We start from the raw sequence: 23,591 nt of genomic DNA on the forward strand, positions 1-23,591 counted from the left end.
GAAAGTAAAATTTCTGCAGTTGATTAGGTGGCAGTCCTGGGGTGCAAGTTGTCGCTGAAGCCAGTCCTATTTTGCTCGTGCCATCTTGCATGTTCTGGCGAAACATTAATCACTTCTGTCTGTCAGTATTTTCTGTCTGTCCTTATTTTCTCCGCTTTGTTCGCAATCCTAGCTGCAACTCATTGTAATCTATTTGCCACAAGAGACCCACCTCCTTTCTTCCTCTCCCGGGATCGAACCCAGGGTCTGTGGCTAAGGAGGCAAGCGTTATATCTCTTAATCAAGAGAATCCAGATGACAGAGAAAGGTATGGAGAAAAATTCGTAAGCGATCGGAAGTCTCGAACTCTTAAGAAGGCTGGTATTTCGATGAACCTTGAATCTTGAACTCTTCCTAACATTATGTCTTCCGAATTTCGTAAGAATTGTTCAATTTTGCATAGCTGACAGTCTTTAGAATGCCCCCATTGCATACTTGAAGTCTTTTATACAGCTTTCTTCAAATTGATGATAACGGGAGAAGTTTAGTTTGTTGCCAAGTAAGTGAAAATGTCTGGAGATCATATTTCTGTTTCCTTTTTTTTCTTGTGTTGTAAACATAATATCTGTCGCATATTATTTCTTATTGTTGCTCTTGTCATTACCCTCCAGAATCTTTGTAAACACATTATTTCCTTACATGGGTGGCTTTTGCATCGAACATTACATGAAGGGTTAAGTATATCTTAGTTTTACCAGACCACTGAGCTGATTAACAGCTCTCTTAGGGTTGTCCCGAGGGATTAGATATTTTTACGTAGCTAGGAACCAATTGGTCACCTAGCAACGGGACCTACTACAGCTTATTGTGGGATCCGAACCACACTATATCGAGAAATGAATTTCTATCACCAGAAATAAATTCCTCTGATTCCGCGTTGGCCGAGCCGGGAATCGAACCTCGGACCACCGGATTGGCAGCCGAGCGCGAAAACCACTCGTCCAGCGAGGAACTGAACATTAAATGTACTAATTATTCTAGCCTAAACCCTGTGTAGGGAGAGAACTTGATTTACTAATATTTTTTATGCCTTCCTTAGTTGGAAAGTATCGTACAGTTTCTAAAGTGGATGTTTTAGCATTTTTATGTAGTAGGAAAAGGACTCGAGACCCACTGATATTCCTAAAAACACTCGAGACCACTGACATTCCTGGTACCTTTTCTTGCAGCTGGAAAGTGGGGGAGTGGGGCGCTTGTTCCGTGTCCTGTGGCTCCGGCTACCAGCTTCGGGAGGTCTACTGCGAGGAGCCACGCAACACGAGCGCCGTTCGCGTCGCCGACCACAACTGCGACCCTCCGATGCCCCGCCATCGGCAGCCCTGCAACCTGCACGACTGCCCCAGGTGGTACGACGGCATCTGGTCTCAGGTAAGACGGTCAGATCAAAATGGACGTCTGTTACCCAGTTTCTCTCTCTCTCTCTCTCTCCACATCCTTTTGTACATGAAATGTGCTTTGATTTATTCTGATGTATATGTATGCAAACCCTCCCCCCCCCTTTTTTTTTACATGAAATATGTTATGATTTATTATGATGTGTGTGTGTATGCGTGTATGCATTGTTATAGAAAAAGTTGGAGAACTAAGAACTTTCATGGAATGCTTGCACAGAGCAGACTGTCCCCATGTGAAGGAATTAGATATGAAAATTCAGTATTTGGTATTATAACAAGTGACAATAACTAAACACCAGTGAGTATATAATAAGAAATATATAATTGTTTACAATATAACAAAGAAAATGAATCATGGTTAATCAAACTAGCTGATGAATAAATAAAATAATAACTTAATTGGACGTTACGTTCAAGACGCTAAAATTCTCTCTTTCTGTACAGAAAAACGGGAACTACCGAAGTATTCCTTTTCCGATGCTTCCTTATAACCCACAAAGAGCTCTCCTTCCATTTAACACTCAGTTACCTCCAGCTCGCTTCGCAAAAGCTCAAGTTGTGACGTATTTGACACCTTAAGCAAATAAACTCCCCTTCCATCTCAGTCTCCTGAGGGGGGTAGTGCCGTCAGTGCACCTCATTCGGTGCAATGTAGGCATTACTTAATGTGCTTTGCAGCGTCCCTTCGGCCCTTAGCTGCAACTACTTTCATTCCTTTTACTGTAGCCCCGTTCATATTCTTTCCTCAATCTTACTGTCCACCCTCTCCTAACAATTGTTTCATAGTGCAACTGCTTTGAGGTTTCCCTCCTGTTACGCCTTTCAAACCTTTTACTGTCACTTTCCTTTTCGGCGCTGAATGACCTTAGTTGCCCCCAGTGCCTGGCATGATGTTAAAATGCTATATATATATAAAAAAAAAAAATCTTCCATTCCAGTGTTCAGCCACCTGCGGCGAGGGCATCCAGACCAGGGTCGTCTTGTGCCGTGATGCACAGGGTCGCTCCTCCCGTTTTTGCGACGACAGCCTGCGACCAGCGGACAGCAGAATGTGTCGCACTGGGGTCGCCTGCCCGCCTCCGTCGACCCTGGCACACCCCAGACATCAGCCCTATACTCGTGAGTGTTGTGAGAGATTTATTCCGTTCGGCTTCTCCAGCAGTGCATTTCAATAATTTCTCTAGAAGTGTATTTTAACCTCCCCGGAAATTCATTACAACCTTTCCAGAGATTTGCTGTAATCACTCCAGAAGTGTATTTTAACCTCCTTATAAATTCATTACAGCCTTTCCGGAAAAATGCTGTAACCACTTCAGAAGTGTATTTTAGCCTCTATAGTAATTCATTACAACCTTTCCAAAAATGTGTTTTAACCACTCCAGAAGTGTATTTTAACCTCCCCATAAATTCATTACAACCTTTCCAGAAGTATGCTCTAACCTCTCCAAAAGTGTATTTTATCCTCGACAGTAATGTATTTTAATGTCCCCCAGAATTGTATATCCGCCTTCCCAGAAATATATGTCAACTTCTTCGGAAATGTAGTTCAGCCTTTCCAGAAATGTATTTCAATTTCTCTAGAAATTTATTTCAACTCTCCAGAAATGTATTGCAGTCTCTCGAGAAATGTATTTCACCCTCTCCAGAAATATACTTCAGTCTCCAGAAATGTATTTTAACTCTCCAGAAATGTATTACAGTTTCCCTAGAAATATATTTCAACTCTCCAGAAAGGTATTTAAGTTTCTCCAGAAATGTAAGTTTCTCCAGAAATGTATATCAACCTCTCCAGAAATTTATTTCAATCAGCCATCTTTAACTGAATTCATAAGTAAATTACTCATAGTTAGATAACTGTAATCAGTAATCCATAGGTTCCATGAAATAATGGTTTTTGAATTTGATTAAAGGGGTATTAGATTAAAATGTTGTTTTTTTCGTATGTCACAGCATCCTGGTGGGGAGATGAACACGATGCTTTGGCCAGTGAAGAAGGCATCGCTCCCTTGATGCCTCGTCCACAGGCACTTACGGCTGACCAGCAGGTGCCAGCGGAACCTACGTAAGTAGCGCGATTGAAATCTTCTTTAATTACGACTTTTCTCTTGAGTGCTTTCATTGGGCATTCGTTAAAAATGTTGGAAAAAGAAACCCACAAGGTTATTGAGTATAACTTGTTTACTTGTAAGTATTTACGTAGTATTTTTGGTTAACACTCGAGTACTTTCAGGCCTTATCTGTGACCCTTTCTCAAGAGATGTGTGTATGGTCAGACTCAGTTAAGGCCCATCTTCAGAAGAAAACTGAAAGAAGTTTTTGTGTGGTTTAAAAATGTTGTTATGAAATGCACTAAACTGCGATAAGGCTAAAGATGTCTCGAAAGAATTGTTCACAATAACACGTGTTATTTACATATCACGAATAACATGGCGAACGCAGTTATGAAATGCACTAGACTGCGACAAGATTATGAATAACATGGAGAAAGTAGTTATGGAATACACTAGACTGCGACAAGGTTATGAACAGCATGGAGAAAGTAGTTATGAAATGCACTAGACTGCGACAAGGAAAATGGGACTTCAAAGAACTGTTTTGTTATCTTTATTCTGTCAAGTTATTAATCGACATTCAGATAAGCAGACGACACAAGAACAGAAGGAACAGTGATGATAGTGCTTCAGAAGATAGCTTACATTTCATGTAAGATTTGCTAGGAATAAAATCTTGACTTATATAGTTCAGGATTTATGTAGAAGATTCTCTCTCTCTCTCTCTCTCTCTCTCTCTCTCTCTCTCTCTCTCTCTCAAAACTATCGCTTTCTATCATTCCCGATGTTTGCAGTTCATTCACGCAAAGATAAGATATACCTCTGTAATACTATCAAACCTACAAAAAAAACCACACATATATTCATATACATACATACTCACAGCTAACAACGGTGCCATGAAGAATCATTTATATACTATATATATATATATATATATATATATATATATATATATATATATATATATATATATATACACACACTCACAACTCGCAACGGTGCCGTGAAGAATTGTCCGAGGTCAAAGAAATATTCGAGCATCGCATCGAGGCACAACCAAGACGAATATCCAAAGTTTTTACGTTTGGTGGAGAAAGAGAGAGAATTGCAGGTTTTCTTAACAACCGGATGAGAAGCTCATTTCGAAAAATAGACCCGGATGCGGAAAGACAGCGACAAACCTTTGGCGCTGCTGCCAGTTTCGTAGCTCAAATGGTTACGATTATTCTCCCCTGGGAGTCTCGCGTTTTTGGGAAATATTTTCTCTCTCTCTCTCTCTCTCTCTCTCTCTCTCTCTCTCTCTCTCTCTCTCTCTCTCTCTCTCTATAATATATATATTATATATATATATATATATATATATATACATACAATATATAGATATATCCATATATATATATATATATATATATATATAATATATATATATATATATAATAATTATATATATTTAACTTATTTGTGAGAAATAATAAGACTTTGGTTGGCAGCAAAGGGTATCTCACTTCAAGCCTTCAACTTATTCGAAGATACTTAATAGTTTATTAGATTTTTTAAAAATAAAGATGTAAATTTTAGTGATTAGTTTCGGCTCGTTTTATAATGTGTTTACTTACTGATGGAATTGTCTTTATTCTCTGTATTTGAATGTTACAGTGACGAACTAGTTTATTGCACCATTTCGGATCTCTAGCAACCTCTGGAAATATACCGCATCAGAATGTATTTCATTTTGTCACTCTTCCTTAGAATATATTTATGTATACAAATGTATGCATGCCTTTGAATGGTGGGTTCAACAGTTAACCATCGTTTGTGATAGAAGGCAAAAGCTATATATATATATATATATATATATATATATATATATATATATATATATATATATATATATATAAATATATCTAAACCTTGGCTCCGGGATGTACTACACTCACGATCCCTGTCTTAACGCTGAGTCGAAAATCTGGAAGGATCACTTGAAGATCAAAGAAGGAAAACATTTGGGATGCGATCGCTTCAAGAGCAACCCATTTTGCCTATTTCCACCCCAACCCCCCCCCAACTACCCTGACCCCACTCATCCTCTGTTGGAAAGGGGGTTTTGTGTTGGGGTATCTTTCCCACCCCCCTCCTTTTCTGTTGAGGAGGGGGAGGGGGGGAAAGGAAGGAACCTGCTAGGGGTGGATTGGGTGGAACCAGAGGTGATAGACGGTTACGGGGTTTGGGGCCATCTGACTGCGGGACCCGTCTTCCTACACCCACCTCTCCCTTTCTGTTTGCCTCAGTGAAGGAGAGGTGTTTATCCATCCTATCCATCCATCCATCCTTCCATCCATCTAGAGTAGAGGGTTATAAGTCTCCTTTTCCTGGTGCGGAGAAGGGCAAGAAGAGTTTGTGATGGAATGATGAAATATGTTTGGGAGATGTTTTTGTACCTTGCTTTGAAATGGTTGAGTGGAGAGGTCTCCTCCCCTTCCCCCCTTACATCCCCCCTTCCACCCCGTCCCCTCTCCCAACCCCACAACCTTTTTTTTTTTTATCCTTCAAAAGATTCGGTGGACTATTTTGTTGATAACAGGAAAATAATTCCTGGTTTCGCTGCCTCTTTTATACGTCTGTATATTTTTCATCGTAAAGTATATCTTTCCTAAGTGGTACTTTGCAAAACACACGTCTGAAATGAAAAAGGCTTCTAAAGGAAGAAATTTACTTTTATGTTTCTGCGCAAATATATATACACGTTTATATATATATATATATATATATATATATATATATATATATATATATATATATATATATTTAGATATATATATATAAATATATATATATATATATATATATATATATATATATAGATATATATATATAAATTACATACATACATATATATATATATATGTATATATATATATATATATATATATATATATATATATGTATATATATGTATATATAGTAGTATATATTGTATATATATATATATATATATATATTATATATATATATTATATATATGCATTAGATACAAGTATTGCTTGTCTTCAGAAATTTTTACGTTCGTATATGTACTTTATACCTTTTCAAAAACGATTTTTCACCGCCTATATCATGCTGAGATTGAAATAAGCCATTGATGCACCATTTGGAAATTATGATTGATCACAGAATAAATGTTTTGCTGGCTGAGCCCTCTCTCTCTCTCTCTCTCTCTCTCTCTCTCTCTCTCTCTCTCTCTCTCTCTCTCTCTCCTCATTTTAGGTTTGGAATGGATCCAGGTCAAGACAGGAGGGTTGGGAACGGGGGTTCATGGACCCCCCTGTGTAGGGAGATGGGGGTCTTTAGACTCGCCCTTATTATCTTTTGTGTGGAAAGACGTTTTCACCTTTTTAAGGCAGTTTTCACGCTCTTCTTACTCATTGTTGGTGTTCATGTTTTTTATAGACTGTTTGAATATCCTGATGTTGTGTTAAAGTGCACGGAAATATAATTATCTACATAATTTTTATTCTACGATAAGATAAATTATTGTTAAACGTTATTGTCAAGTAGCCATAAACTTGCTAAACAAGTTCCACAGAAAAAAAAACAGCGGCCAAGGGATGAACAATTTAGTAAAATGCACATGAAGGTGATGCCTGACTGCATATATATATATATATATATATATATATATATATATATATATATATATATATATATATATCAATTCAAGCTACAAATGTCCTTTAATATCTAAATTCACTTTACCTCCCAAATTATATGTTTTCATATATGTACCGAAGGGGAATTTTTTAATTGATAATAATTTCGTCCCCCCATGGGATCGAACACCGTCCAAGTGGACGGGGACGAAATCAGGACAGTCAGTGACGCTATCCAATCAGCCAACTGACTGTCCTGATTTCGTCCCCGTCCACTTGGACGGTGGTTCGATCCCATGGGGGGACGAAATTATTATCAATTAAAAAATTCCCCTTCGGTACATATATGAAAATATATCATTTGGGAGGTAAAGTGAATTTAGATATTAAAGGACATTTGTAGCTTGAATTGATATATAAATGGATCACGGTTCGATGTGATAATTATTCATATATATATATATATATATATATATATATATATATATACTATATATATATATATATTTCCTTGTTTGTTTGTTCTTGTTTAGGAGGTGTAATCTGTTGTTCTTCCTCATTCGTAGAATCATTGCTCAGAATTAACTAAATCGATGATTCACCCCTTTCCTACTTCTTTGCCTGTTTCTGCTTTTGCAGATTAGTCAACCTTCTCATTTGTTCCTTCGCTTCCGTTGTTTGCGCTAAGTCTCGTTTCGATCTACGAGTTATACTTGCTAACCTATTGCCATAGTGTATAATCCGTTGCCAAATCTCCAATACACGTTTCAACGCTTTTTGGAAATATGTTTGGAGGACTCCATCCTGTTAACTTTTCGTTTGTTTCAAGATGCCTCAGGCCTGTGCCAGAGGTTTAACGTTAGTTTTATTTCTAAATGTTTTAGTCACTAAGTTTTTTAATGCCTTTGCCATTCTTATTTATCCCAATTTATAATATTGCTTTCATACTATCCTGTCTCATTGATGAAATTGAATCAAGGGAAATTTGGTGATCAATCAGACCATCTTTTGTAATTCTCTGGAGCTTCATTCTTTTCATTGATAGGCAGCCTCTTGGTTTCGTTTGATTGGATGCCACTTCGCCCATTTCATAAACTGCTTTAGAAAGCTGCAACAGGGTAGTGAACTGATCAACGTTAAATTACTGTAGAACAAATTGAAAACAAAATAACTTCACCTACTCCCTTGGTGAATCTTCAAGGGGAATAAGTGTAGTATTGGTATGCCAGACGCATTTAATAGGTACTGGACCTGGCATAACTCATGGAATACTTGATGGGTCTTTGAAACCGATTGCCATCTACTCCAGGGTCAGTGATTGAAAGAGACCGCAACTGTTCATAAATTTATCAACAGGCATTAGACTGATGTGATTTGAAGACGTTTAAATGGGAAGAAGATAATTCTATCTGTGGGAGATCATAAATCGACCCCAGTTATCTCAAACACTAAAGCTAATATACCAATCTGATGGTGAAAACTAGCATTGATGGGCCTTTTTTGACGGTGTTTATAAATACACATAAATCTGTAGCTGGTATATTGATCCACCAGTCAGGAGTAGGCATCATTTAAGATTATTTGATAAAGGATTTGTGATAGGGAAGTAAACTTAGTATGTTCAGGTCATATATTTTGCGTGCTTAATTGAGACGAAGATAGAAAGATGTTATTTGAAGATTTTAAGCGAGAGGCAGAGGATAAGAGATTCATTTTTCTTTGCTTTTCAGCTCTTCGTATAAACTTTCCTATTAATATTTATGAATCAGCTAAATCGACTGTGCTCATCCTGTATCAATCCTAATACGATATACAAACAAACCTATGATTCGGCAGTTACAGAAATTTTATAATCGGTTCCAGAAAACAGTGTCTGATTTTGAACGCCCTCCAGTCTGCAACATCCTCGGTATTATTGAGATTAGGATTATGTGGGAAAGGAAATTCCATCACTCAACTTCCCCTCCCTCCTGCTCGCCCTCCTCTCGTAGTAGGTCTTAATGATGTGTCAGAGTGACTTTGGCGAAGGGCTCCTCTGGTGTGAAATCGACCTCAGGGAGTAAATGTCCCTCTATTGCTGTGTTACTTTCCCTTATTGAAGACTTCAGCAGTTCGGTGTGTGTGTGTGTGTGTGTGTGTGTGTGTTGTGTGTGTTTAAGTATTGGAATTCACTTTGAACTTTGTATCTCTTGTCTTTCTGCCTAATTATCTGTTGATCTGTATACATGCACGTGCGTCCATACAATATATAGGATATATATATATATATATATATATATATATATTATATATTATATATATATATATATATAATACATACGTATATAAATGCAGCATGCATCCATACTTACTTAGGGGTCCTGCAGGTTTTTTATTTCTAAGTTATTTACGAGTTCGTCTGGACTCGAAAGCGAGGCTGTAAAAAGTCTTAAGTCACCCCTGAGTGACCTTGGCAAATGAAGGTCAGCGAAAATACTGAGTATAATAATAGAGTCTCGTTATTGTTATGATTTGAAATTATGGCTATAAATCAATACAGGTTGGCCAGTGTTCTTGTGAATATATACAATACCCATCCGTAAACGCACAAACTTTCTGTGCGCATGCACACCTTTAGACATTAATTTTATCGAAGCTTCGTTAGTAATTTTATTGAAGCTTCGTTAGTAATTTTATCGAAGCTTCGTTAGTAATTTTATCGAAGCTTCCTAACGAAGGAAATCGCATTTATTTTAAGCATAAGAAAAAAATAGCACTTTTTAAAGAATTTAACTTTTCCAATATTATTTTCAGACTCGCTCACCGAAATAAATCCGGGAATCACACATTCACTTCGGAAAATCAATCCGATGTAAAGTTGAGATACAAAAAAAATTGAGTGACAAACAATAACCGTACCATAAGTTTAAACTTTAATGGTAACAACATCCACAAACCAATATTATCATCATCATCGTCAACATTAGCATCAATAATAAAATGATAATAATACGTAATGATATTTTTGTATAGTTTTCTAGAATACCAGTCACCCGACATCTTACGAGGATTCTCTCTCTCTCTCTCTCTCTCTCTCTCTCTCTCTCTCTCTCTCTCTCTCTCTCTCTCTCTCTCTCTCTCTCTCTCAAGCATCTGTATAACACTCGAACGATATATTATGACATAATCGTTGGCAAACGTCTAAATATCGAATGGAAAAGTTGAGTGTTGACGAAGAGCCTCGAGCAGAGAGAATATAATGAGGCAAAAGGCCGGAGATGGCCGGTGGCGCCGGCAGAAGCAGGCCTGGTTACCATGACGACTAGCGCCGCGGATGCACCATTTCCTGCGGCCTCTTGGCGCCAGACGGTACCACCTCCTCCCCCGCCCTCGCTCTCCCGGCAGACCTTCTCCTGCTCTCTCCCTCGCATCTTTCCATCCTTAGCTTTTCTCTCCTTCTTCTTCTTCCTCTTCTTCTTCTTCCACTTCTTCTTCTTCTTCGTCTTCCCCTTCTTCTTCTTCTTCTTTTACCCCGCCACCCATGACTGCCTTCAAGCCAACCTCATCATATCCCGCCTTTTAGTTCCAAGCGCCCATCGATAGCCTAGTTTTCCTGGTAGGGCCTTATTTTTTCTTCTTCTTCTTCTTCTTCTTTTTTTTAAGCTTAGGTCTTCAGCACGTGGTTGACATCGCACTCGTTCCGTCGCACTGGGAAGGAAGTGAAACACGACGATAGGAGCCGAAGGAAGAAGAAGAAGAAAAAGAGGATAATGACAGGGAGAGGTCCGCCAGCTGAGTGTTGTCCATGAATTAGACTTTCGCAGCAGCAGCAGCCTCCTCTCAGCCTCTCTTAACTTCTTCTTCTTCTTCTTCTTCCTGCTGTGTCCATTCTCTCCCTGCTCGCTCTTCCTTCCATAACATAACCCCTCCCCCTTGCTCCTCCTTTCTCCACCCCTTTTCTCCCTCTAATCCCCGCCCCCCGCCCCCTGACTTTAAAGACTCGTCCTATTATCTTTAGCGCTCGCATCCTTCCCCCGAATCCTGACTCCAGTTACTCGATGCGGCGCCAGTGCCAACCAACACTCACCTACCGATGTAAATTGGGTTTTGTTTTCTGTTTGTGGTTCTGTTTGGCCCTTAGAGCTTCCCTCCCCCCCTCCCCTGATGAAGAAGTTCTTAAAGGTCATGCTCAAAGCCTCTGGGTATTCCTTATCGGTCGATAGAATGATTAGTTCCATTTGCGAAGAGAGTAAACAAAATTGGGTGCATTCGTTCAAATAACTCTGCGGATATTTTGCTCCGTATTTAACTTATTTCGAGAGTGTTTTCTTGTATATTTGGCGATCCCAAATATAAGTTTGCAAGAATAAACCGAACCATCTCTCTCTCTCTCTCTCTCTCTCTCTCTCTCTCTCTCTCTCTCTCTCTCATTTTGCGACAATGCCTTTTCACTTGGGTGAAAGCTTTTCATTCGGTCACCCATTTAAAATGTGAACTAGAATTTACCCACAGCTTGTTTAATTTCCTCTCTCTCTCTCTCTCTCTCTCTCTCTCTCTCTCTCTCTCTCTCTCTCTCTCTCTCTCTCGTGATATCTGACTAAGTTACACAAATTTAAAACTGTTACTTGTAAGCGTATTCCACGGGAAATGGTATTACGTTTTGATGGATATTAGTGCAGATGTATAACAGACAGTTTGATCTAGTATATTCAAGGCCGTATTTTGTTAATTTTAACAAATTAATTATTTTATTTTAGAAAATGTTCTTTTACAAGAGTAGAAAAATGACAAGCATGCATCTCCAAGTAGGGAAGAAATTATCCGATTCTATTTACGCACATACTTCTCCAGTGGATATATCATTTGAGGGTCAGTGTGGCCCTCTTCATTTGAAACCTGTGTTCCAGTGTTGCACTGATCAAATAACATTATCAGGGCTTCTAGAGGAACTTTTGCATGTTATTCTGCTAATTAAAATATATTGATATTTGTCCAGTATTGTCAAGAAGCTCTCGTGATCTGGTTATTCATTTTTACGGATATATTTTGATAGAATCTCAGAATAACCCCTGATACTGATGTATTTATCATAATTCAAATTAATATTGTTAAAAGAAACGTTACTCTATTGTCATCTGTAAGTTGTGCGAATCGTCATGGTTCTCTCAGTAGTTGTATACACAACTCTTTTAGTATTATTTTCTCGTGTTTTGAAACGAAACGGGTGTTTTCCTCACTGTAGTACTATGCTTCAGGTACATGACTGGAAACTGGAGCGAGTGTAGCGTGAAATGCGGGGAGGGCGTCAGGAATCGCAGTGTCACCTGCAAGATATTCCTGGAGTTCTCCCGCACTGTGGCGGTGCTTCCTGACGACCAGTGTCCCGGCGTGAAGCCGCCTCAGTCCCAGAGATGTGTTCTCCCACCTTGCTCTCACGCCATGACCAGGTAGTTGCAGACCGGTTCTTTGTTGTTCATTGTTATACTTGTATGAACACAAACACGCATAACTGTGTGTGCGTGTGTGTGTTTTCAGTTATTCTTATTCGTTTGGGTATCTAGATTATTGTAATATGTTCTCTGTATCTTTTTGTTTTCGCGTAGAGTATTGCAGCTTAAATAATGATGGTGGGTATTTTTTGAGATAGGAAATTATATGCAATATATTTTGCCTTGCACATTCAAACATTGTTCTGTTGACTTTTCCAGCACCCTGAATGCTAATTAAATGTCATTCATTTTTCCAGACATGACTATCCTGCTGGAGAAGTAAGTGATGCAGCTCATGATCCTCCAATCGCAAGCTTGGAAGATGCGCAAGAGGACCTTGACTTCCCCGATGACAGGAAGATACACGAAACGCCCTTCTTACCGAGACTCGTGGATGAGGACGCCCCATCAAGTGTAGTTGACATCAAAGAAACCAGCCTATCGGTGCCACAGGCAGAAGCATACAACGAACCCCGACCTGGCCTTCACTCTTTTGAAGCCCCAAGCCACTCACACCACCAAAAGGATCCTTTGCTCCTCTACACCGACGAGACCAAGGGGCGCTCACAGTACGAGAGCTACGAACTCTCCCGCGGAAAGTCCCACTCGCCGTCGGAACATTCTCAGATTAACTCCATCGAAATTGACATGGGAGGTGGGGATGGAAATTTCCTGGAAACCTACAGCGTAGACGTCTCTAGTAAAGCCAGTCTCTACGAGTGGATGACGTCTGGTTTTGGCCCTTGCAGTGCTTCCTGTCTTGGTGAGTAGAAGCTTTTGGGTGCTTTCCAGTATATTATCAAGTCTGACCCTGTGGTAGGGGTGTAAAACTACTGCCACCGTAGGTCCTGCGTGTCGTAAAAGGCGACTAAAAGGACAGCTGCTGCCTTGCAGTCTTACTTTTGAGTAAAAGGTTAGGCTCAACCGCCAGTAACTGTGGAAACTGCTGCCGTGCAGGTGGACTTTTTAGTCAGAGGCGACGCCCACAGCCCATAATTGTGGTTGATGACAGTAAGGGTATGCTGTCGTAAAAACCACTTAACCAAACAGTAAACCATGCCTGATGTTGTAAGGAATATGGTATGGGGAGAGGAGGTTTGGTGGAGGGTGATGCCTTCAATAGAAAGCGCATCAAGGCAACCGACGCCTTAATGTAGGGATGACGGTGGGAAGGCAGAGTATAATAATTATCAAGTCTGTAACATCACTGAGGCAGTGGCTCAACTTTACCAACAGTGGTATGGCTTGGAGTTGTATTCTTTTGAGTTTCCAACTTAAGTTTTATATTCCTGGGCCCTTGAAGGTTACTTGAAATGTGCCATTTGGCTGCAGGTGAGGTGATAAACAGTCATGCAATAAAGCAAAAAGTCCTTTGCCTTTAAATTGAGGGTAAAGGAAAGTCTTTCAAGTCATTGTGGGGAAATATAGAATTCTAATGTTTAAAGTGAGATTGTACTACACGTTCCTCCTCCTTTCTTACTAACTTCATTTATTTTGATAACCATTACAGATTCATTTTAAACCTTGCCTACCTTCTAATTTGACCTTTAATGATGAAAGGTACTATCAACCATTCATCTTCTCGCCAGCAGGTAACGTAAAATAGTTTGCCTCTCCATTTTTTCTTTGCTAATTAGACCTATGACTCTGCTCTGGAAATCACATATTCCCAAACGTTCAGCCCCTTTCAGAACATGTACCCAAAGACATCCTTCTACTCTGTATCACTGCAGTAACTCCAAACTTATAATAAACCACAGTAAACACAGATTAATGAAAATGAATCTGTATGATACCCTTGTACACTATGCATAATTACCTTTTCCATTTTCTATGGTCATCATTTTTCCAGTAAGCACAGCGTCTGAGAGAAGCCAATGTAAGTGTTCGTGATTGGCACTGTTGTATTTTAGTGTTCCGAATACCATCTTCATTCATAGTTTACAATGAACATTAGTGCTGACAGCAGTATGTACGCTCTCTCTCTCTCTCTCTCTCTCTCTCTCTCTCTCTCTCTCTCTCTCTCTCATTGACCCTGCTTACTGTAGTGTTTCTACACATACACTTACAAAATCAGTTTCACTGATACAAGGTATTAATAAATAAAAATGAAATACACAATACAAATGAAATATTTTCACTTTTCTCGTCTGTTATAGAAACAACATTATATAGGTATTACTATATTTAGTGTACATTGTTTTTATATTGTTATTTAATACTTGGCAATGTAACCTATCAGATCTCTTGAAATCAACCGTGAACTGAGTCTACAGTACTTTTAAATGTAGTCTCTTAAATTTTCTTTGAAAGGGGGTGTGCAAGAATCGCTTGTGAAGTGCATCAGAATCGCTGATCAAAAGATTGTCGAGCCTCAGAAGTGCAATATGGAAGAGAGGCCGGATATCATCACGCGCACTTGTAACGACCAGCCTTGTCCACCTCGATGGAATGTTTCTGAGTTTGGAGAATGCAGTAAGCCATGTGGAGGAGGAGTCCAGGTAATTGAAATTAATTTTTTTTTTTTTTTTTTTTTTTGCCAGTTCTCACTGAATGGATATTATTGAACTCTGGAAACTGGGGCTTCCCAGTTGACATATGTAGTACTCTTTATTAACAACGTTTTAATACCTATGATTTCAGATGCGAGAAGTGAAGTGTATCCATGAAGTCACTCGTGGTGGAACCAATACGGTAGTTGTACCAGACAGCCTGTGTCCACAACCTCCAAAACGCACTCAGCAGTATTGTAACATCCTAGACTGTCCTCCAGAATGGGTTTCTTCTGACTGGTCCAAGGTTTGATATATTACATATTTTTTCTTTAGTGTCCTTGCATATCTGATGATAGCAATTGCATTCATATGGTGCATCACTGTACTGTGACAGGAAATAATAAGTGAAAAGCCTCTGTTACGAGCAAAACCTGTATTTTAAAATAATTTTTGACGTATATTGTTTCAAAATACAACGTTTGCTTTTATACATTGTGGATTTTAACGTTAGTTATTGCATTTGTTATTGCAGAATTGATATGTCCAGTAAATAGATGTATATTTCTTACATTAGTTTATAGTTGCTATATTTGTTTCCTTTCATGTCATGCAATTATAATTTACAGTGTTCGGCCCCATGTGGAGGTGGAATGAAGACACGCGCAGTAAAATGTCAGCAAGTAATGGCCCTTGGACAGTTAGAGGAGCGGCCAAGCAGGGAATGCCCTTTCAGACGTCCAAGAGACAGAAGGAAGTGTAATCAAAGGCCGTGTCAGGGTGGTGTTGCAGGACCCGAGAAGTCGGTTATCAGGTCGCAAACTCATCAAGATTATGTTCAAAGTAAATTCATGAAGAAACTCACTCTGAAGGTATGAATCCAGTATTAGTTGCTTTTGTCAAAAAACATATTTTCACTGTAATTTAAGTCCATATGTTTTGCTAGTTGTAACAAATGGTGTGCCTTGTTATCATGTTAATTATTAGAAATGACTACTTAGCCTATGAAACAACTTATATGTACAGATTGGGGGCAAAGCCACCGTCTTCCGAGGAATGAGGTTGAAAGTTAAGTGTCCTGTACGTCGATTTGACCGCTCGAAGATTACTTGGTGGCACGATGGACGACAAATTAGCAGAACTGGTGCCATTAAGACCACTCAGAAAGGTGTCTTAAAAATAAGGAAAGTTCAGTATCCAGATTCAGGAGTGTATAAATGCAAAGGTATATACTAGTAGCAACATTCAATATAACATTTTAAGATACAGCTGTGTGAAGTATACTCATTATCCTTGTGAACGTAATAAATGTTCTTTTTTTTACTGATGATGTAGAGCATCTCACTTGACGTATGCCACCTACGACATTGCCGCAAAATAGGTACCATGTACTTTCTGTATTAACTTTATTGAATATACTATTGAATGCTGATATGGTAGTCCATTTATGTTCTGATTCTCTCAACCAGCTAAAAATTTAGATATACTCATTGACACCAATACTCTTATCCTTCCAGCTGACAGGTCAGAAGCTAATTTGACTTTGGTAGTCATACCACTACCCTCAAGCTATTCTTCTTCAGAGACCCATGAAACTCGAAGGCCATCCAGTAGTTCAGCTAATGAAGTTAGTCTTCACACACATGAAGACACAGCTAACACAGATTTCACTTATGGTTGGTTTTGCAAATTGTATCTTTTAAATATTTTTTTACCCTTTTATTTGATCTGGTTAAGCCAATTTTACATGGTATTATTTCCATCACATGATCTTCATTTTATTAGAGAGTGGCAGTTTTAAATAGTCACCATGGCAGTCCATGGTGACTTAGCAACAAGGTTTGTAACTGATTAGAAGCTAGTAATATTTCATTTACTGCTTTTTCTAACTTAAATCCAAGTTAATGAATAGTTTGACTCTTGTGATATATTCACACTGTAAGGAAAGTTGATTTAGAAGTTCAAGCAGTGACTTTCAAACCTCTGTACATTATATCAGGTTGGAATCCCAGGAAGTCTGGCAAGGAATTGGGCCGTGAAGGTCGTCGCAGACAAGGCGGTCGGAACGGTGCAAGGAGGAGAAATGGCTTTAAAGGTCTGCAAATAACAGAAACAACTCTGAGGCCTGTTCAACCATTCCCTATGGGCCCAAGTTCTGATACACTGGGAGAAGGACCTTTTAAGGTACAGAGCAGTGGAATTAGTTGTATGATGTTGCATTATTTAAAAATTTTAAACACTTGATTCATCACTTATATAATTACTCTTATATCCTGTGTTTTTGCAATTATAGGTAAGAAGTGTTTGGGTTGTATTATTATTATTATTATTATTATTATTATTATTATTATTATTATTATTATTATTATTTGTAATTAATTAATTATTTCTTTTTTGTCAGATCATGAAATTAGTTGGAAGCTACTCTTTAGTCACTTGATTATTTGACTCAAAGGATTATTAAATAGATTCATTTCAAGGTCTTAAGGTCACAAAAGATTTTAAATCACTCAAAAATTAGACTGATATTTCTTTAAGTATGATCATTTTCTATTCAATTTTAATATTTCTTTTTCCTATCAATTTTCAATCATATACATACGTACTCCTTAAACCTGGAGCATCTCTTCCAAAATGGCTGATTATGTATTATGAAAATACTGTGGAACATAATTTATAAATAGAGTGTAATCAGGATTTTTTTGCAACTCAATGTTTTCCTCTTTGCAAAAGTGAACAGAATTTTCAAGATCAGTGGAAAAAGTGAAGGATGCCTTAGATACCTAAGGCTGTATTCCACAAAGTTTTTAATGAAGATATCAGATTGTTGTTGTAGTCAGTAGCTATGTCTTTTGAGACATTCGAAATATTTCTACACAAAAAAATTCAGTGACTTGAATTGTAATATTCATGGAATAGAATGACTTAAGATTTGAGTAAAAAAAATTTTTTTAATTCCTTTGGAACAAAAGAACATTTGTTTAAGGGGCATTGCATTCTCTCTTCCATTTAATTAGTCCTTACAGCCCAGAAAAATGAAAGATATACGTATATGCGTGCAAGACAAAAACTTAGGTGAAATTTATAACCTAATTCTCATATAACCTGAACCGTTTGTCTTGGTTGGATTTTTTGTATTATTTTGGTGTCAAATTACCCCTAAATCTTCTTGTATTATAGCATGCAGTAGTACACGTATATTGGTCTGCATTGACAACCATTATGGATTAATTGCTCAAAGTGAAAGAAAGTCAGATAACATCATGATGGACTGGTTCATGAAAATATTGTCTCTCTCTCTCTCTCTCTCTCTCTCTCTCTCTCTCTCTCTCTCTCTCTCTCTCTCTCTCTCTCTCTCTCTGTTTAAAAATTCATTTACTTTCAGGCTTCCAGTAAAAATATGCATACTGTGGAAATGACCAGCGGTGAAGCAACTAATGTATATGAGACCACTGATTGGCACACAGACTCTAGGAAAACTGATGACGAGTATGTCTATGGTACTGTGACGCATCATATGAAGCCTAATGTTGAGAATGAACACACCCTCCCTGGACTGCATACCGATCATGAGACTACCCATAGCAATGCTAATCAGCTGTCAGAAGAAAAGACAGTAGTATCAGAAGAAACTGGTCACTTATATGGGAAAATCAATCACCACAGGTAAGAAGGAATTCTTAAGTTTTTGGTAAAGGATAAGTTTTAGATGTAAATAATGAGTAATTGTACAGAAATATAGCACATTGCCCTACTAGTGTCAGTTTTTTTTTAAAAGGGCAGTTGCACTGAGAATTTAGGCAAGAAAGGGTGGGTGGCATCCTACCTCCTTACTGATCTCTGAATAAGTCTTGCTCTAGTCTTCAAGTGATAAGACACCTTGTTAGTGTCTTTATTCCTTTGCTTGGAATTCAATTCTTTTTCCACTTGTAAATATGTATTGTTTTTTTTTATCACAAATCATTCTTTCATTTTTACCATGGGTACACACTTCATTTTCATACTTGTTTGTTTGGTTTTCATTGGCTTCTTACATTTTCACAACAGTTTTCATCTTGGGTTCAAGATCTTATAGTGTTGAGTCACCTGTTTTATATGTAGCCTAGAGTGGTTAGTCACTTCATTTGCTTAAATACTGCCTTAAATATGGTGCCAAATAAACACAGGAAGATGAAGTCATAGATTGTCATCAAAGGTGAGCTGCACAAGTGATTGGCAGCCTTGTTGAGAGGAGTGTCATGGTAGTACAAACCTGCATGTACATATCAGTATGCTCTTGTTTGCATTGAGGGCCATTCATCATCATGTGTAAACATTGTTATAGGATTGTTCTCATCCTGAGCTAAAGAAATCCTTTTTCAGCGGGATACTATTTGAAGATGATAATAACTCTAATTATTATAATTATTTTATACTAATTTCCTCAATATTTTATATTGTGTTCAGTGATGGAAGTCGTATCACCAGTGAAGAAAATCCAATATTTGGCACAATTTATCACAGCCCATTACCAGGCACAGCAGGTAGAGGGTATTCTCCTCCAAGAAGGACTGAATGGCCAAGCCTTCCAACTTCAACGGAGTACCATTCCACTGGCACAAAATCAGGTTATGAAGAGGTAAAGATTTAATTTGTGTTTATAGAGTAATTGTTCAAGACTCTTGTTTATCATTGTCACACTGACCTAATGTAGATAGAATACCAGCGTAACCATATTGTGATTGTATGTGGTCTCTGTATCTTGATTCAAGATTTGCACATGCCCAAGGTAACACTGTTGGCCCATTAGCCTAAGGATTTTGTCTTGTTTATTAGCATATATTTAGCTAACACCTTGTTTCCAGATTAACATAATCCATCATTGACTTAATTTCAGTCTCCATATGAAAGAAAAATTATTATCCTTTACTCTTGTAACGGATAGCATAACTGTTTTTCAGGTGGAATTTTGCTTATTTGTTTTATTTTTAACCATCTCACTTAAACCAAAGGTATTTTTAGGCTAGATAGAGAGTTAAACACTGTATACTAGTAGTTTTTGAATTGAGTCAAAGCCTGCCATGAAATGGAGGCTTCTTCATTCATAGCCTACAAAAGTGAATCTCAAGGTTTTCAACAGAAAGCCCGTCAAAAATGTTAAGCTAAGTAGAAGTTATGTTTTATTGTAGCTGTGTATTTACATGAATTAGGTGAATATGGCAATTAGATTTCATTTTTCCTCCAAAAAAAAGCAGTGCCAAAGTTATGATTAGGATGGGATTATTTGAGGTCCACTGAAATATTTGACTGATAAATTAATTCTGATTCTTAACTATGAAACAGATAAGGTTATGAACTTTGCTCTTATTACACTCGTACAACAGTTAATCTTAAACTCATGATGAAAGAATAGTTTATTTTCTACGTTTCCTGTCAGTGTCAAAATTTCTGGTATAAAATATTAATAAAAAATAAGAAGATAAAAGTTCATTGGGGTAGTTGCATTTTTATAGTTCTAATGAATGTGATCATTGGTTTATAAATATTCAACAGATAGGGCATGATTGTTATAGGGATATTTCTCTTGTTTTCTCTGAAAATGGCTTATTAGTGAAGTGTGCTGACATCCAGATACAGATTTTAAAATCATGCATCTTACATGAAGGCAGAAAGGTCCAGTTTCAAAATTTTAACTTGGGCAAGAGTTGATTTATTTTGGGAGAGAGTGCATCATGTCCTGATGCCCTTTATCATCTTGCAACAGCTTTTTTTAGAAAGAACCATCATTCATTTTGTAGACCAGATCCTAGTCATTCTGTCGTATTTCCAACAAAGGTTTTATTCTATGTTAATTATTTCATTTCTCCCAGATACTTTTTTCTTAATTTGTGGTTGGGTACTTTACCCAACATTTTGTCCAAAGTTTCTGTGCACCATCTTCATGATTTTATTCATTTATTTTAGTTTTAAAAACTGTTCCAATCTCTTCTAGAATGCTTCTACCCTCTGTTCTCTCTTCTGCTTTTATAGGAGATCTGGTTTACCACTTTTTCTTTTTTATATGTACATCTCCACACGAAATGTGTGCTTACGCATTAGATTCTTTTTATTAATGGGTTTAATTTGGTTGAGCTGTAGTCAGACAGTTTCTACAAAAAGGGATTTTGACAAAGAAAAAATCTATTTCTGGGTGAAGACCTGTGTCGCCCAGTGAAATGTTCCTATAGCACTCATTTCTAAGTATAAATAAATGCTAAGTATACCAGAGAAAAAAAGCCATATGGAATGCCAGAGTTACTAACTCTGGATCGATCACCCTCATGGGGTGTCGGTATAGCATCAGGGGCGAGTGGAAGCCACTATCACAGATACTTTGCTAATTAGATCTCCCTTCTCTCAAAATCCCCCGCCAGAGAGGTGCCGTTACAACAGCTACCTTCCGCTTGTCACTACTACCTCTGCCAAGAACCCTCATTCCTGAAATACGCACCCAAGCTTGGGCCAGCTAAAGGGTGGGGAAAGGAAAAGAGAGGGATGGGTTCACTGGGCGACACAGGTCTTCACCCAGAAATAGATTTTTCCTTTGTCAAAATTCCTTTTCTGGAATTGACCTGGTGACTCACCCAGTGAAATAGTAACAGAGAATTGGCCATACAAGCTTGGTAAATTGAGAGTAAAAAAAAAGTTTTATATGAAAGGAAAAATAAAATTTTCTTACAATCATTGTTTTAATGATCCAAGTTAAGGATAACAAAATACAAGGAGTAAATAACGTATAAAAATATATGACCCAAGTTCATACTATCACCAGGAAAATCAGCACAGGTAATGAATATAATAACACATGAAATAATGAACTATGTACAAGTACAGGAGTGGGTTGATAAGCAATCCAGTCCGTAACAAAAAGACAAAAAGGGAGGGAATACAAGCGAGGCAGGTAGGTGAGAGGGAGTAACAAAAGGTAATTAATAGCAAAATCAATGATAATTAATAATATACATTACAAAATACATAATTAAGCTGTATCAGGGGAGACAATGTTCCCTGCAGCCACTGCAGAATATTTAAGGGCTTCTAGAGACTTTAGATAGTGGCGTTTAAATACTGTTGGAGATTTCTAACCCGTATACTTTTTGAGATCAAAGTTCATATGATGAAAATAATTAACTGAGGTAGCCACTGCTCGGATATCATGGACCTGAGGAACTGAATCCGGATTAGCTTGTTTAATAAAATAAAGAATTTGTTGTCTGATGGCCTTCAAGGAAATGGTTCCACCATTCTCTCTAATAAAAAGAGGACCTGAAGACCTATTAGTTCTGTCAAGATAAGATTTTAATGTAATAACTGGACATAATGATGGGTCCTGTGTAAGAGGGACAATCTTCCACGGAGACCATCTGTTCTGAGGGTCTTCATTCTTTGCCAAGAATTTCAGATCCGGAGAAAGCAGAACTTCTCCTGACGGGAGGAAATCAACATGATTTGGTTCTCTAGAGAGAGCCGACAGTTCAGATATTCTGGCACCTGAGGCCAGGCTCAGTAAAAATAATGTTTTCCTGAGAAGGGTTATATATGAGCATGATTCATTATCAGTATCTGAAGCTAACTTGAGTACGTCATTTAAAAACCAGGAGACCGTATGAGGCCGGTTTACTGGTCTCAGACGAGCACATGCTCTAGGGATTGACGAGAAGTACGAATCTGTTAAATCAATATTAAAGCCAGACTGAAATATCTTCCTCAAGGCGGATTTAGTCGTAGTAATGGTACTAGCAGCTAGGCCTTTTTCGAACAGAGTTCTAAAAAATGAAATTGCCAGATTCGTAGTCATTGTACTAGCTAAGCAGGCCTTTTGTCGAACAGATTTCTTAAAAAGAAGATTTGCCAGATTTTTTAGGGTCAATTGTTCAACATCTATTCTTTTTAGGAAAGATGGCTAACTTCCAGCTCACGTGCCGAATCATACTGCCGGAGTGTCAATTCTCTTTTGTCTGATTCCACGAACAATGTGTTTAGCGGATCAATATTAGCATCTTTCTGTGCCACAAACTTCATGAAGTCCATAAAGTTAGGGCATTCAGAATTCTTGAGGAAGCTGACACAGTCTGAGTTTGTACCACCTGAGTCAACTTTGGGTTGGGAATCCGTCCGGGACGGAGTTTCAACTCTAGTAGAAGAGGAAACCAATTGCTCTTCGGCCAGTTGGGTGCTACCAGTGCTATCCGCCCTTCGAAAGATCTGAGGTTGTGTAGAACTTTCATCAAAAGGTTTATTGGCGGAAATAGGTAAATCTTCTGCCAATTGTTCCAGTCTATGGACATCGCATCTGTGGCATGAGCCAGAGGATCCAAATTGGGAGCCACATAACATGGAAGTTTGTGGTTGGACTCCGTGGCGAACAGGTCTACCTGAAGGCCCGGTATTTGTAGGCAAATCCAATTGAATGACTTTGCGTCCAAGGACCACTCCGATTCCAGCGGAGTTGTCCTGGACAGTGAATCCGCAATGACAT

At 38.1% G+C, this 23,591-nt stretch overlaps 1 protein-coding gene across 10 annotated transcripts in view; it reads left to right on the forward strand.

The window, feature by feature from the left end:
• LOC135216129 (protein madd-4-like) overlaps positions 1–23,591 on the forward strand; it is an 832,309-nt gene that overhangs the window by 751,367 nt on the left and 57,351 nt on the right. For all 10 annotated transcript variants that reach the window (XM_064251194.1, XM_064251195.1, XM_064251193.1 and 7 more), the window contains 13 exons: positions 1,209–1,407; positions 2,372–2,552; positions 3,384–3,495; positions 12,369–12,560; positions 12,860–13,365; positions 14,916–15,103; positions 15,246–15,401; positions 15,724–15,966; positions 16,121–16,319; positions 16,612–16,770; positions 17,094–17,278; positions 18,480–18,760; positions 19,541–19,712. In XM_064251194.1, the coding sequence (XP_064107264.1) occupies positions 1,209–1,407; positions 2,372–2,552; positions 3,384–3,495; positions 12,369–12,560; positions 12,860–13,365; positions 14,916–15,103; positions 15,246–15,401; positions 15,724–15,966; positions 16,121–16,319; positions 16,612–16,770; positions 17,094–17,278; positions 18,480–18,760; positions 19,541–19,712 (2,773 nt within the window). The remainder of the gene's footprint in view (positions 1–1,208; positions 1,408–2,371; positions 2,553–3,383; positions 3,496–12,368; positions 12,561–12,859; positions 13,366–14,915; positions 15,104–15,245; positions 15,402–15,723; positions 15,967–16,120; positions 16,320–16,611; positions 16,771–17,093; positions 17,279–18,479; positions 18,761–19,540; positions 19,713–23,591) is intronic.

The sequence above is a fragment of the Macrobrachium nipponense genome, chromosome 6 (genome assembly GCF_015104395.2).
Source record: "Macrobrachium nipponense isolate FS-2020 chromosome 6, ASM1510439v2, whole genome shotgun sequence".
Taxonomy (NCBI): Eukaryota; Metazoa; Arthropoda; class Malacostraca; order Decapoda; family Palaemonidae; genus Macrobrachium; species Macrobrachium nipponense.